At 40.8% G+C, this 15189-nt stretch overlaps 2 protein-coding genes across 3 annotated transcripts in view; both read right to left on the reverse strand.

The window, feature by feature from the left end:
* The window catches only part of RCOR1 (REST corepressor 1), a 213538-nt gene that overhangs the window by 112469 nt on the left and 85880 nt on the right, over window positions 1-15189 (reverse strand). For both annotated transcript variants that reach the window (XM_060263077.1, XM_060263078.1), the window contains exon 3: window positions 11078-11161. In XM_060263077.1, the coding sequence (XP_060119060.1) occupies window positions 11078-11161 (84 nt within the window). The remainder of the gene's footprint in view (window positions 1-11077; window positions 11162-15189) is intronic.
* The window catches only part of WDR20 (WD repeat domain 20), a 505375-nt gene continuing 496553 nt past the window's right edge, over window positions 6368-15189 (reverse strand). Inside the window, exon 4 of the transcript XR_009556645.1 lies at window positions 6368-6378. The gene's annotated coding sequence lies outside the window, so the exon portion shown is untranslated. The remainder of the gene's footprint in view (window positions 6379-15189) is intronic.

Below are 15189 nucleotides of genomic sequence, written 5' to 3' on the forward strand. Positions count from 1 at the left end.
AGCTTTTTATTCAATAACGTCACCCAATCTTTTATCCACACTAAACAAACTGCTTCATGATATAATCTTAAATCTGGTAATTGGAATCCTCCTCTTTCTTAGCATCTATTAAAACTTTCATTTTAATCCTTGGTTTCTTTCCAGCCCATCTAAATTCTTTCTTTGCCATTTATTAAATTGTTTACTGTCTTTCACAATCGGAATAGTTTGGAATAAATACATTATTTTCTGCAAAATGTTCATCTTAATTGCAGCTATTCTACCAAGCAATGACAAATTAAGCTTGCTCCACTTTTATCATATCCATCCATTTTATGCCATAACTTTTCATAATTATTTTTAAACAGATCAATGTTCTTCATTGTTATTTCCACACCCAAATATTTTACTTTAGAGGTAACTTCACATCCCATTAACCTCTGCAATTCCTTTTGTTTATTTACTTGCATATTTTTGCATTAAAAAATTGATTTTTCTTTATTAACATAAAGTCCTGCCAATTCTCCAAAATCTTGTATTTTAGCTAACAAAGGTGTAACTTGTGTAGGATTTTCATTTATAAACATTATATCATTTGCAAATGCTCTATATTTATAGGTAAATCCGTTATTTCTTCATCGTCTTGTATTTCAAGAGTCATTATAAACAATAAGATTTCAAGAGTCATTATAAACAACAATGGTGAAAGTGGACAACCTTATCTTGTACCTTTGCTGATTATCATTTCATCTGTAAGATCTGCATTTATACATAACCTTGCATGTTGCTCAGTATATATTGCCTTTATCATTCTTATAAAGTTTTCTCCCAACTTTATTTTTTCCATTACTGCAAACATAAAGTCCCAGTTCAAATTGTCAAAAGCTTTCTCTGCATCTGCAAAAAATAATGAAACTTCCTTCTCTGGATGTCTTTCATAATATTCTACAATATTTACAACAGTTCTAATATTGTCTCTTATTTGCCTTTTAGGGAGAAAACCCGCTTGATCTTCCTTTATAAAATTTATTAAATATTGTTTAAGCCGTTCTGCCAAGATTCTTATGTATATCTTATAATCATTATTTAATAATGAAATTGGTCTATAATTCTTTATATTCGTGACATCTCTTTCTTCCTTTGGAATCAACGAAATTACAGCTTCTTTCCATGTATTTGGTATTTTCCCATTTAATCTTATCGCATTCATCAATTTTTGAAGTTTCGGTACTAATTCTTCTTTAAGCTTTTAAAAGAAGCTTCTTTAAGCTTTTCCAATTTTCATTACATTAATCACTACTTCAATTTCTATTTTTTCAATTGGATCATTCAAAATCTTTTCCATATATTCAGTTAAGGGTGCTATTTTGATCTTTTGCAAATTCGCTTCGATCCTTTCTTTCTTTACTTTAACACCCTTAAATAATTTAGCATAATATTTAAAAAATTCTCTCTTTATTCCTTTCTTGATCTACCATCTCTTTTCCATCAGCCACAATTTTATTAATAATTTTACTTACTCTCTTTTTCTTCAATTGCCAGGCCAAGTACTTTCCAGGTTTGTTTGCTCCCTCGAAAGATTTCTGTTCTAATTTTTTCAAATTCCATTCCATTTCCTTATTTAACAAATGTCTCATTTGCGTTTGTAATAGTGTAATCTCCCTGATAATTTTCTTTTTTCCTGGCCTTTTTCTTAATTCACCTTCTTTTTTCTTAATTTCATTTTGAATGTCCAACATCTGGTTATCTTTTGCTCTCTTATCTTTATTATTCAATGTTATTAATATTCCTCTCATTACTGCCGTGTAGGCATCCCATACCTTCTGAAATTCTATATCTTCTCTATCATTGACTTGGAAGTAAGCTTTAGTTTCCTTTTCTAAAGATGTCACTATTTCTTTATTTTGTAGTAAATCGTCATTTAATCTCCATCTTCTCAACTTTTTAGACAATTTTGTAATCCACATTATTGGGTTATGGTCAGCTCCTATTTTGGGTAAAATCTCTATCTTCTTTGTTATAAGTCCCAAATCTTTGGTACCCCACAAAATGTCAATTCTAGAAAAAGAATTATGTCTGGCTGAAAAAAAGGCATAGTCCCGTACTTCAGGATTGAACTTCCTCCATATATCCTCCAAATTCTCTTGTTTAACCAGCTCAAAAAGAGACTTTGCCGATTTCCCTTCTTTATCAATTTTTTTCTTCCCAGATCCATCTATTGTGTTCTGAATTGTTCCATTAAAGTCCCCCATCAACAAAATTTGTCCATAGGTCACTTCATGAAGATGTTGCGTAATATTTTTAAAGAAAATGTCATTTGAACCATTTGGAGCATAAAGTCCCAACAATAAAGTTGTTTTAGCACTCAATCTAATTTCCACCGCTTTATAACTTCAATCTTTATCTTTAAAAACCAATTTCGGATCTAATTCTTTTTTAATATAAAAAATTACTCCTCTCTTCTTCTGTTCAGCCAATGTATAAAATTCTAGTCACAGTTGCTTATTCCATAAAAATTTATAATCCTTTTCTAATGTGCACTTCTTGTAAACAAACTATGTTACAATTTTGTTTTTTTATCCAATGCAATGTTGCCCTTTTTTGTGGTGAATTTAGTCCATTTACATTCCAAGATATCAATTTGTAATCCATCATGGTGCAAATTCTTTATTTTCTCCATAGAATCTATGCAATTCCTGTGTGTTTGTAATTGTAATCCCTTTCCCTTGAAGTTCAAATCTCAAACCTTCAGGTATTATCCATCTGTATCTCATTCCATTGTCGCGTAATTTTTCTGTTAGCTTTTTATATATATTCCTGTCAGTTAACACTTGTCTTGGCAACTCTTTCATAATTCTTATTCTACTACCTCCCACTGTCCATGTCTTTTCAAAATTTTTATTTATGATTTTCCCCACCATTTCTTTTGACATAAATTTTATGACCACATCTCTTGGCAGATTGTTCTTTTTTGCATGGAGTGAATTCACTCTACACATATAGTCATACATATTTCTATTCCCTTCAGGATCTTCCTCCAAAAATTCTGCAATTATTTTTATTATGTATTCTTTCAGATCAGATTCTTCATCTTCTGGTACACCTCTCAGATGAATCTGTGTCTCCATCAACTTGCAGTCATGTATTATCACCTTTTCTTGTAATTTTAACAAAGGTGGAATCATGTGTTTTCACTCTCTCTTCCACCTCTTGTACTTTTTTTGTTATTACTACAGTCTCAATTCTGAGATTCTCTATTTCTTTTTTTAATTCTTTTTTTGGGTCCTCAATATCCTTTCTTATTTTTTTTAGAGGCAGTTATCATTTCTTTCACCCCCTTCATTATCCTGGCTTCCATTGCATCTAATTGGGCTTGCATTTTCGCCACTGAAGCAGACCTAGCACGAGTTTGCTTTAAAAAAAATTTCTTCTTTTCCCTTTAACCAATTCAAATCTTCTTCACCACTATCCAATAGTCCTTATTTTATAATTGCCAACTCAGTGGACTCCACCAATTTTTATTGTCCCAGTCACTTTAAAAACGTTGTTAAAACTTTGTCCTACCAGCAATGGCCGCCGATGTTTCTCTCTGATATTATAATCCTAGAGTAAGCTGTTTACTTCTCTGACTTCCTTCTTCTTTCTCTGGTACTTCCTGCTTTTCCTGCTACCAAGTCTCGTTTCGCTGGTAGAGAAATCTCACGATATCTGACGTACTTCCTGTGTTGACTATGAGTGCTGCAGATCTATGACGATGGGGCTACCTCCTCAACCGCAGATAGACTAAACAATAAATTCCTTTCTCCTTTTAGCACTGTCTTTTAAATTATCAAAGTTCAAATTTAGCCCCTTTTCTCCTCCTCCTTTCAGGCTTCCATTATTTCCAACTCCCACCTTTTAATTTTGTTTTGTTTAGCTTTAGTTAGTCCCGGAGTGAAAAGATAGCAATCAGTACCTTTTTTTTTTGTAGTTTATCCAGATCAACACCAGTCTTTTGTAAATTAGATGTTTAAAGTTGTAAAAAAAGACTCAGATCCTGTCGAGCTTATGTCAAATAAACAACTCTGGAAACTTCTGCAGATGATGAATATGCAACTTCTCTCCGGAGATCCCTCAAAGGAGCCCCCCCCCGGACTCCCTTTCAGCCAAAGTAAGTCTCCTCAAAGTATCTGTGCATATCTTAGACAATTCTCTAGCTGAGAAAAGTAGGCAGTAGGCATTAATTTGCCTTTTACTACTCCGAACAGAAGTGCCAGCCTGCCCCCGTTAAGGAAAGCAGCTCAGCTCACCATTTTCCGATCCGGAAGTCCGACTTTTCCCTTCCATACATGCCCTGCAACAACTCTGTATTGACTCCAGAGGACAAGTGTCCTGGCAACTCACTGTCGCTTTTCCTGTTCTTTTCTTCCCCCTTGTGCTAATTATTCTATTAGAAGCTCAAGTGCATAAGGGGCAATAGATCTTTATAACGCTATTATGCTATGCAGACAGATCAGGATGGGTAGCTGTGTTAGTCTGTCTACAGCAGCAGAAAGGAGCAAGCGCCCAGTAGTACCTTAAAAAGGTAAAGGTAGTCCCTTGTGCAAGCACCAGTCATTTCCAACTCTGGGGTGACGTCGCATCACAACGTTTTCACGGCAGACTTTTTACGGGGTGGTTTGGCATTGCCTTCCCCGGTGATCTACACTCCGGCCTCCCAGCAAGCTGGGTACTCATTTTACTGACTTCAGAAGGATGGAAGGCTGAGTCAACCTTAAGCCGAATACCTAAACCCAGTTTCCGCCGTGATTGAACTCAGGTCATGCGCAGAGAGCTCAGACTGCAATACTGCAGCTTTATTGCCATGAGGCTGCTTAGTAGTACCTTAAGGACTAACAAAAGACCAAACCCTGCCAGTTTTTGGTGGTTTTTAAGCCACCAAAAAGGCCAGCAAAGACTCAGGAGGGAAAAAAGGACGATGGGAAAATGACACCCATAACAATCTGAGTATGGTGAAAATAGCACTGATGTGGGCAGGATGTGTTCTTTCCAGATGGCATGGGAATGCAACTGGATGTATATCTGGCAGTGACACAGGAATTGTTCTACAGGAAAAAAAACACATGAAGCCGGGTTCAGGTAGCCAGCTCAAGGTTGACTCAGCCTTCCATCCTTCCGAAGTTGTAGAGCATCTTTTCTTGTTGTAGAGCCTTTTTACTCTTTATTTCTCAAGTTTTTCTCCTTGAGGATACTTGGGCTATGCCCTGTATTTAAGCAGCCCTGATCTTGACCTTTTAATTTGTTCTACTTTACCAAGAACCAAGGACGACAGTACCAAATAGATCCAGTTTTGTTTCTTTTTAACATTTAACAAAAGGCAACTACAGAAACAGTTTTGTTCTTGTTACACCAAGTTTTCTTAAGACCAACATGTTTTTGGACTACACTACTGATGAGTTTCTCAAATTAGCACACATGTTAATTTAAAATTTCACAAGGTCCCAGAGAACTTCTGAAAGTAACATTAAAAAAGAAAGGTCTGGATCCAAAACTTGTATCTCCACTAACAGTGAAGTCTTCTACTGCCGCAAAAGGTCACTTGCCAGCAAAAGGTACCACCTTTTACAGAACAAACTTTGAATCCAGCTCACTGCCTGTAAAACAGATGGATTGTAAACCCCCAAGTCAAGCACACCCAGTACCATGCTCTTGTAAAGGCCAAACATTTTATCAGCATTGACATCCTGAATCACTTTTTTAAAAAGTAATTACTACCCTGGCCTTGAAGAGGCCTGATGAGAACACATCTTTAAAATGTGGCTTATGAGATTTCTGGATGCTATCCAAAAGGATGGCTTTTTATTCTCCAGTGGGATGTGTATTTTTGTGAAGTTCAATTAATTTTAGGAATCTCAGCTATTTAGTCCTCAGAAATATCTTCTGTTCATGGAAAATGCCCCTTGCAAGGCTATGCAGGAAAAAGAATACTGAGACTGAAGGAAGGTGTCTTCACTCCTCCAGACAGTTACGTGGTCATATATTCATCTTTTCTGCTATGCCACTTACCACAACTCACTCACCACTCAGGTATGGTCAGGCTGTTTTACGTGTATTGCAAGCAAGAACTGCTGGAATTCCAATGGACTTGAACACATTAACACACAAAAGGAATCTAAGAAGACACACAATGTTTTCAACAGCCACGGTCAATCATCAATAAAAACATAAGAGAAGCCATGTTGATCAGGCCAATGGCCCATCCAGTCCAACACTCTGTGTCACACAGTGGCCAAAAATCCAGGTGCTATTAGGAGGTCCATCAGTGGGGCCAGGACACTAGAAGCCCTCCCACAGTTGCCCCCCCCCAAGCACCAAGAATACAGAGCATCACTGCCCCAGACAAAGAGTTCAATCAATGACCTCCAAGTAAATATATATGAAAACTGGGATCCTCAACATATTCACAGAAGTCAGTGTGAGTTTCCAACACAATTCTCTTTGCAAACATGCTGAAAAGACGGGGGGAAATCAAAGGTTTATGCAATCTGCATTCTTTCATAGTCACCTTCTCCCTGCCTTTTATCAAAAGGTGTTGCTGGATTTTTTTTTTCAGATAAGTAGTGGAGGTAAGAAGCAACCTAACTAAAAGGATGCCCCAACTGACTGAGGACAGAATCCGCCACTAGTTCCTTCCACTGAAATAGCTCTGGGATTTGCTTAGGTGGGTTAGGTTGTATCTTTGGCTTGTCAGCATCGATGAACTACCAGGCTTCCCCCTTTCATCACTCCAGTTTCACCCCTCAAGGAGTTCAATATTTATTGCCAGCAGTTCAAATAGGATGCAGCAGCAGCCTCTACTCCCTTCCCCCTAGAACCTGATGAGCAGCAGTCCTATGAGACAATATATTTAAAAGGGCAACACCATAGTTAGAAAGCATCTGGTATGAGTAGCAAAGAACCTGCCTTTTCAAGGAAAAAGACAGAGCAAAACTCGCAACCAGCATCTCTGCTTATTTTGGAGCCAGTACAACAGATTGGATTGCCAATATGTATTTTTTTTTTTAAATAGACCGCCAGAAAAAGTGCAAACTTACCCACTTTTAAATCACCCTGAGATATTGTGATTCACAGAAGCATGGTAAGCAGTAAAGGAACAGCATTAATGCATACCTGGGAACCTTAGGAACTCATCTCTGACTAGTTACTGATGGATAACTACTCCCTACAGTACCAGAGGCAGTATACTTCTTTGTATCAGTGGCTGGTTAGCATGGGTGGGAGGACGTTGTTGCAGTCATCCTGCTTGTGGGCCTCCTAGAGGCAGCTGGTCAGCTGCTGTGTGAACAGAGTGCTGATCTTGATGGGCCTTTGGTCTGCTCCAGCTTTTCTCTTCTTATATTCTTATTTTACTCCTCAACACAACTCATTGATAAGTTTATGCAAACAAGCTGAGCAGGGAAAGGATAGGTTTCTGTCCCCCCCCCCCCCCCCCCGCCAGTGCATTTTAACATACGGAATGTCAACTCCAATTCACGTTGAGAATATGGAAAAACTAGGAATAAAGCTTGTTATGAAGAAAAATACAAAGGGCTCTAGAAAGAGGCTCTGGATGAGTGCCCCCTTTGCTGTCTTCCCACCCACCCAAGTGAAGGTATTCACTCCCCCTCCCATCTCAAGGGGAACTGATCTCTGCTTTCTGGAGGACAGTTGTAATTCTTCAGCCCTCACCTGGAGACTGGCAACAGTGGTTTCCCAGGAGAAAATGGCTGGTTTGGAGGGTGGAGTCTATAGCATTGTACCTGTCCGAGGTCCCACCCCTTCTCAAACCCTACTCTCCAGGAATTTCCTAACGTGAAGTTGGCAACCCTATCTCCTTCCCTTTATCTGCCCCTTTGATTTCAGCTTTCTATTGCCTCCCCCCTCCCTGCTGTCTCTACCAAGGAAAGGGTCAGTCTTTAAATTAATGAGGTGCCTCTCATCAGAAAACAAAATACATTATTAACTTTTACACTCAATACAACTTATCTGAAGTTATACAAAGAGTGAGCACTCATTCATTGCAACAAACAGAAAACTCCATGTAATGCCCAGTGAACCCATTTATTCACTGGGCATACCCTACAAGACACAGTCTGTACCAATGCACACCCTGTAATAAACCAATGCAAGAGAACCCGTTGTAAAAAACAAAATACTTTAGAATTGTGTGTAGGGTCTGTCTATGGTGGGGGATCAAGATCATATCTTTGTTTCAGACTTAAAACACTTGAACAGGGCTTATGTGCATAGAGTCCAACAGGCTTAGACCCGAATTATGCAGTAATTTTTTTATTTGTATGTAAGCTGACAACAGCTACGGTGCTACACATATGTCATAGCAATGCGTAGATGTCTGGTGGGCACAGAGATGGGACAAGGACACCAAGCAAGTGGTCACAGTCCAGTTCACAGGCTTTACTGTAAAGTTCAAGCCTTGCATTCGAAGTCAAGTTCGCATACATTAAACCCATCCCTAAATAGTGGCCCCATGGCTTGTGCAACTCCTTCCTATTCTATTAGGACATGAATGCAGTGCTCTGCACAGTTAAATAAGGGTGTTCCCTCCTAGTAACCTCTCAATGTAAGGTTGACGCAGAATCATATTCTATGCAACTGCTGACTGGATGCAAGCAACCCAGCATAGAGTGCATGTAATTAACGTGGAGATGGATAATAACAACAAGAGTTCCTGGCTAGTGTTAAGGATATTCATAAGTAGATAATGATGTCAATTTGGGAGAATTGCCAATTCCAAACACATGTGAAATTAAGAACATATGAACATATGAAGCTGCCTTATACTGAATCTGACCCTCGGTCCATCAAAGTCAGTATTGTCTACTCAGATTGGCAGCAGCTTTCCAGGGTCTCAAGCTAATGTTTTTCACACCTATTTTGCCTGGACCCTTTTAGTTGGAGATGCTGAGGATTGAACCTGGAACCTTCTGCTTACCAAGCAGATGCTCTACCACTGAGCCACCGTCCCTCCCCTATCTCTGTTCTGCAGGCATGTAGTACATATGCTTTGCATGCAGAAAAGTCATAAGAACATAAGAGAAGCCATGTTGGATCAGGCCAATGGCCCATCCACTCCAACATTTTTTTTTTTTTTTAAAAGCCAAGTACCATCAAGAGGTCCACCAGTGGGGCTAGAAGCCCTTCCACTGCCTGCCCCCCCAGCACAAGAATACAGAGCATCACTGCCCCAGACAGAGAGTTCCAACAATACGCTGTGGCTAATAGCCACTGAAGGACCTCTGCTCCATATGCTTATCCAGGGGAGGGACAGTGGCTCAGTGGTAGAGCATCTGCTTGGGAAGCAGAAGGTCCCAGGTTCAATCCTCGGCATCTCCCAAAAAGGGTCCAGGCAAATTGGTGTGAAAAACCTCAGCTTGAGACCCTGGAGAGCCGCTGCCAGTCTGAGAAGACAATACTGACTTTGATGGACCAAGTGTCTGATTCAGTATAAGGCAGCTTCATATGTTCATATTCCCCTCTTCAAGTCCCATATTTAGTTCCCAACATTCATAGTAGAAGTGAATCAGATAGCAGGGCAGGGGAGGAAAAAGAGAAGACGACGACTGCAAATTTATACCTTTCTCTCTGAATCAGAGACTCAGAGTGGCTTACAATCTCCTTTATCTCCCCCCCCCCACAACAGACACCCTGTGAGGTGGGTGGGGCTGAGAGGGCTCTTCCAGCAGCTGTCCTTTCAAGGACAGCCTCTGTGATAGCTATAGCTAACCCAAGGCCATTCCAGCAGCTGCAAGTGGAGGAGTGGGGAATCAAACCCGGTTCTCCCAGATAAGAGTCCACACACTTAACCACTACACCAAACTGGCTCTCTGGATCTTCCATACTCCTTTGCAGCCACTTCCAGTCAGAGCAAACAATACAGGGAACAAATAACCTTGGTTCAGAATAAAGCAGCCTTATATATGTTCACCCAGCAGCCTAATAGCCTGGACTCACCTGATCGTATCAGAGCTTGGTAGTTAAGCAGCTTCAGCCACAGTAAATACTTGAATGGGAGACCCCCAAGGAAGACTGGGGTAGCTATGCAGAGGAAGGCAATGACAAACCACCTCTGCTCATCTCTTGCTTTGAAAACCCCACAGCCCTGGGAATGCTGTGAGTTGGTTGTGACTTGACAGCACACAATTATTACTGATACAAGCCCACCCACTTTCCTGGATCTAAAGTGTTCTTTCAGTATAACAAACTGAAGTCATGCTAGCTATGGTCTGTGGCTAGAATCCCACGCAAGACAGAAAAGAAAACTCTCCATGCCAGAAGATTTCTCTTCCTTAGCATAAATACACCACCCCGCTCTTCTTCTACCAAGAGATTCAAATTCAAGTATTCACCTTCAACCTCATGATGTATTTTATTTTTCAATTTTTTTTTGCAGAGAACCGAGTACAATTTCCTTTCTCCTTCCATCTAACCCAACAACAGTTTTCCTCTTGCAACAAAATTTTAATTGGCTAGGAATCAGGGGAAGCCTGTGTATGACTTCTTCAGAGATTCGGGACCAGAACACAAGAGAAGTCATGTTGGATCAGGCCAATGGCTCATCCAGTCCAACACTGTGTCACAAACTGGCCAAAAAACCGCAAGTGCCATCAGGAGGTCCACCAGTGGGGCCAGGACACTAGAAGCCCTTCCACTGTGCCCCCCCACCAAGCACCCAGAATACAGAGCATCACTGCCCCAGACAGAGCTCCAACAATAAGCTGTGGCTAATAGCCACCAATAGACCTCTGTTCCATATGTTTATCCAATCCCCTTTTGAAGCTGTCTATGCTTGTAGCCGCCACCACCTCCTGTGGCAGTGAGGGACAGTCCTTAGAGAATTCCAACTCTCCTTCCTATCAGATTGGAAATCTGGGAAGCTGTCCAGAAAGCCTTTTGAGAGGTTATGTTACTCCCAATGGCAAGCAATTTTTTTTAAAGACATAATTAAAAAGTGGAATAAGTCACAAACTGCAGAGACTCCGTGGTCAGAACGGAGGCAACTCCAGCTTTAACTTTGTTGAAAAATATTAACAAATAAAAAGAAAATTATGTGGTGACTTACACTTTGCTTCAGATATATTCTGATTCGGTGACCAGACCAGCATACCAAGATTCTCTCTCTCCTGAGACCGCTTCACAAGTTTAGCTGGGGAGGGGGGAAAAACACAGATTAAAATATGCGTTAAGTCATAGGCTATTTTCCATAGTGTTTGAGACCTTTAGAGAGCTGCTCCCAATTAGAAATGATAATATTAAACTCAGACAAGCGTTATGACTTATAGTGATGCTAACAACAACAATTTATAAGCCGCCCTCCCCCTAAAGCGCTCAGGGGAGTATACATCATGTTCCAGAAGGTTTAAAGGTTTAAATAATAATGAATAACAGATAAAATCAATACACATCCTCCAAACAGTTGAGACAGTTGATGGCATACACAAGATTTCTCTCCCTCCACAGGGTAAATCGTAGACCAGGCATGGCGAAGAGTCCACAGTAAAAGGCCTTTACTGTCCTCAACCTTAGGCCTGGTGGAACATCTCTGTCTTACATGTCCTGAGGAACCAAGCTAGGTTCCACAGGGCATGGATGTCACTAGGCAGAGAGTTCCACAAGACCAGGGATAGCCTGGTGGTTTTGGGGTTTGTTTGTTTGTTTGTTTTTGGCTATCTGAAATTGAGTTGAGGACAGCCACATGTCTTTTGGGCCAGAAATCATCAGTAGATTTTGATCTCCCAAGCATAAAGCTCTTCAGAGGGGGGGCATATTGGGAGAGGCGGTCCCACAGGTATGCTGATCCCAGACCATTAAGCTCTAGAAAATTCATCTAGGGCTATGGCTACATGTCCATGGCAAAGTCTTTTTTGTTTGTTTCCCTACCACTTACACTGGCAATCAAGTGCCTCCATGGAAAGTCTGCATAACCATCAGCCCCTGCTTTCCCTGTATTTCCCCCCACATTTCTCCACTAGAGGGCTTTTAAAGAAAAAAGTCAGCCCTTGTATTGGGTTATTGTGCAATAGTGTTGTAACAATCTATTGCCATAGAATGCAGTTTTATTTTTTTTAAGCCTAAATCTCTAGCTCTTTTAAAGGATTGCTGAAAATTTAGAGGAAGTAGGAAACCATGCTAACGGATTATAACGTTAAAAGAGGGACGTTGCATTGAGTTGCAACCAACTCAGTGACCCTGATCCTGGGGCAATCCAGGCAAGAGAGGAGCAGACGTGATTTTGCCACTGCCTTCTGCATAGCAACCTGTCTTCTTTGATGGTCTCCCATCCAAATACTAATCATGGCTGACCTTGCTTAGCTCCCAAACTCCAATGAGCTCAGGTTAAGCTGAGCTATCCAGGTTGCTATAAATGCTGGTACAGCAACAATTACCAGTTTTTCAAAAAGCTCTCTGGCAGTGGAGCAGGGAAAGCGGCAGCTGAGCACAGATGATGGAAAGAAAATAATGACGATGTAGGCTGGATCTTCTGTCTCAGTATCATGCTAATGCACTCGGACCAGGCCTCGGATTCAGCAGGAGCTCACAGGAGTGCAGCTCCTGAACCTTTCTGAAAGTTCCACCTCCTCCTTCCCACTTTGTCCACTGAATAGTAGGTGCAGCTGCATAACAATCCCTGGATGAGCTCCACCACCTATTTTTCTACAAAATGACCTGGCTCGGACCATGTTCTTTCCATAAAGACTGTAGCAAACCAACGTTTGAGAAAGAACATACAGAGGTCAGGAAAAGTCGGAAAAGCCCTCACCAGACAATATATCATGTGGATGCTCCAAAAATAAACTGCTTCAGCTTGGAAGTTAAGGTCGAGAAAAGCCTCTGTATGGTTACAGTCTGCCTGCATGTAAAACACATCTACATCAAGTTTCATAAGACCAAACGGAGATATGGTTCTCATTTTCAGGCACCCTCTGGGAACCAACCATGACCAAAAAAAATACTCTTACTGTATGGTCAAATAACAGATTTGCAGCGAAGGCTGTTATTTGATTCCCTGAGCTGTTAGCCAAGAGAGCAAGCAGAGAGAAACGGGAAGCTGGCTGTGTTGTGTCAGCATGTAGAACTGGATCAGTGACTTCCAGTGGCAGTGCTAGTCAAATCATATATACTGTTCTAAGTGAACAGTATATATTATTCAGGGCGAGAAGGAGAGAGATATGTGACCATTATTACATCGAATATCTTTAAAGGTGTATTATACAAACTGCATTAAACGTACATAACTTCTACAGTGGACAAAGGACACTTAATGCAGGATTTTGCAAATAAGAGGTATGGTGGTTTTGCTTTGTTCTTTTAAAAAAGGGGTGCTAGAACAGATAGGAAGAAGCGGTTTAAAGTTTGAACAACAGGAAGTTGTGCAGAATCCTGACCTAAAAGAATACCATTCAGCCTCCCTGCATCCCCTGCCCATCCACCCCCACCCCCCTTCACCAGAGACCATCTGCTTATTTCCAGTTTAACTTTATAGCCATAAGAAACAGAAACCCATGCTTTATACAGGTCAAATCATTCTGTTCCTTCTATAAAATGCCATCTTTTTAATATGATACTTCAAACCCCACAAATTCTTGTTTTTTTGTAAACAAGCTACTCCCCAGAGCGAGCAGCAGTTAAGTATGCTGTTAATGAATATTATATCTACGACATCTACTAAAAGCTTCTAAGACAGGGAGCTGATCATGTTCTTAGTGACTGCTGGCAGTCGTGTCAAGTCTCTGGGGATGAATTAAGGAAAAGGTTGTAATTTACGCTTCTTGACTGTTGAGGGATTTTGCCATCCCTTTTCTGGTTGACTAGGAAGACTGAGAAGTTATCAGCCAAAGAGAAGGAATCCCCGTTGGCACTCTTCGGATCTGAAACAGCAGTCTGAAATGGATTTCAACTCCTGGATTCGAGTACTTGCTTAGGTTAGCCAGTGTGGTGTGGCACTTAAAATGTGCTCTCCTAGGTTGCAATCTGCCTTATCTCAGAAGGTGGAGGCACCCAAAACAGGGCCTCCAAAGATTGTAGTGGTTGGGTATAGGGGTATGCATTCCCCTATATCTGAGCTAACAAACAAACAAAACACCAATACCTAATTGGTATTTTCTAGATACTCTTTCAGTCGGTCATAGATTACTGGGGGGGGGGGGGGGGGGAGTTGGCTATCTGAAATGGCCATGCCCCCAAACTCCCAAAAATATTCCGGGTTTTTTGGGACTACCAGACAGCTGAAGTTAAAGGGTATTAAAGAGATTGCAGCCCCTTTAAAGCCTTCCAAGTGAACTCACTGCTTGGAGAATGTGTTTAAAGGGACTGCAAGCCCTTTAAACACTTTCAGAGTTCACTTAAGATTTCAAGAACACATTTAAAGGGACCACAATCCCTTTAAACACTTTCCTTCCCGCTGAAACCAATAGAACAGGGATGGCCAACGATAGTTCTCCAGATGTTGTTGGCCATGCTGGCTGGGGCTGATGGGAGTTGTAGGCAAAAAACATCTGGAGAGCTACCGTTGGCCACCCCTGCAATAGAGGATGGGGAAACTTTCTTCGGGGGCCCACAAAATTGGACCTCCTGGCCGAATCTTTTTGAAACTTGGTGTGGAAGGTTGAAGAGAGGCAACAGCAGCTATGCTGTAAATCTGGTGCCTCTACTTCAAAAACCAATGTTCCCAGAGCCTGAGATATCCCATTATAACCTATGGGGACCATTTACTATAATGGTCCCCATAGGGTATGATGAAACCAAAATAAATTCAAGATTTCTGAAAAATCCTGAATTTGAATACCATAATACTATTGGGATTCAGGAACTTCAGAAGATACTGTTATTTTTCAGGTTCAACATACCCAAACCTGAAAAAAGTGATTTCCTCCCCCCAATACCCCTAATCATGTAGGGTCTCCTTCAGATTTGTAGGGAGTAGGGGCTCCTTCAGATTTGTTGGTCACAAACTATATGGAGCTTTAAATGTCAGCGCCAGTACCTTGAATTGTGCCTAGAAATAGACTAGGAGACAATGTAAGCGAACCAAAATAATGAATGGTTCCTGGCTGCAATGTTTTGCACCAATGGAATTTCCAAACACTTCTCAAGGGCAGCCCCACACATAGTACATTGCAATAATCTAATCTAGATGTAACCAGGGCATGCACCACAGTAGCCACACCTTTTCTG

This window comes from Heteronotia binoei, chromosome 21 (assembly GCF_032191835.1).
Source record: "Heteronotia binoei isolate CCM8104 ecotype False Entrance Well chromosome 21, APGP_CSIRO_Hbin_v1, whole genome shotgun sequence".
Classification (NCBI taxonomy): domain Eukaryota; kingdom Metazoa; phylum Chordata; class Lepidosauria; order Squamata; family Gekkonidae; genus Heteronotia; species Heteronotia binoei.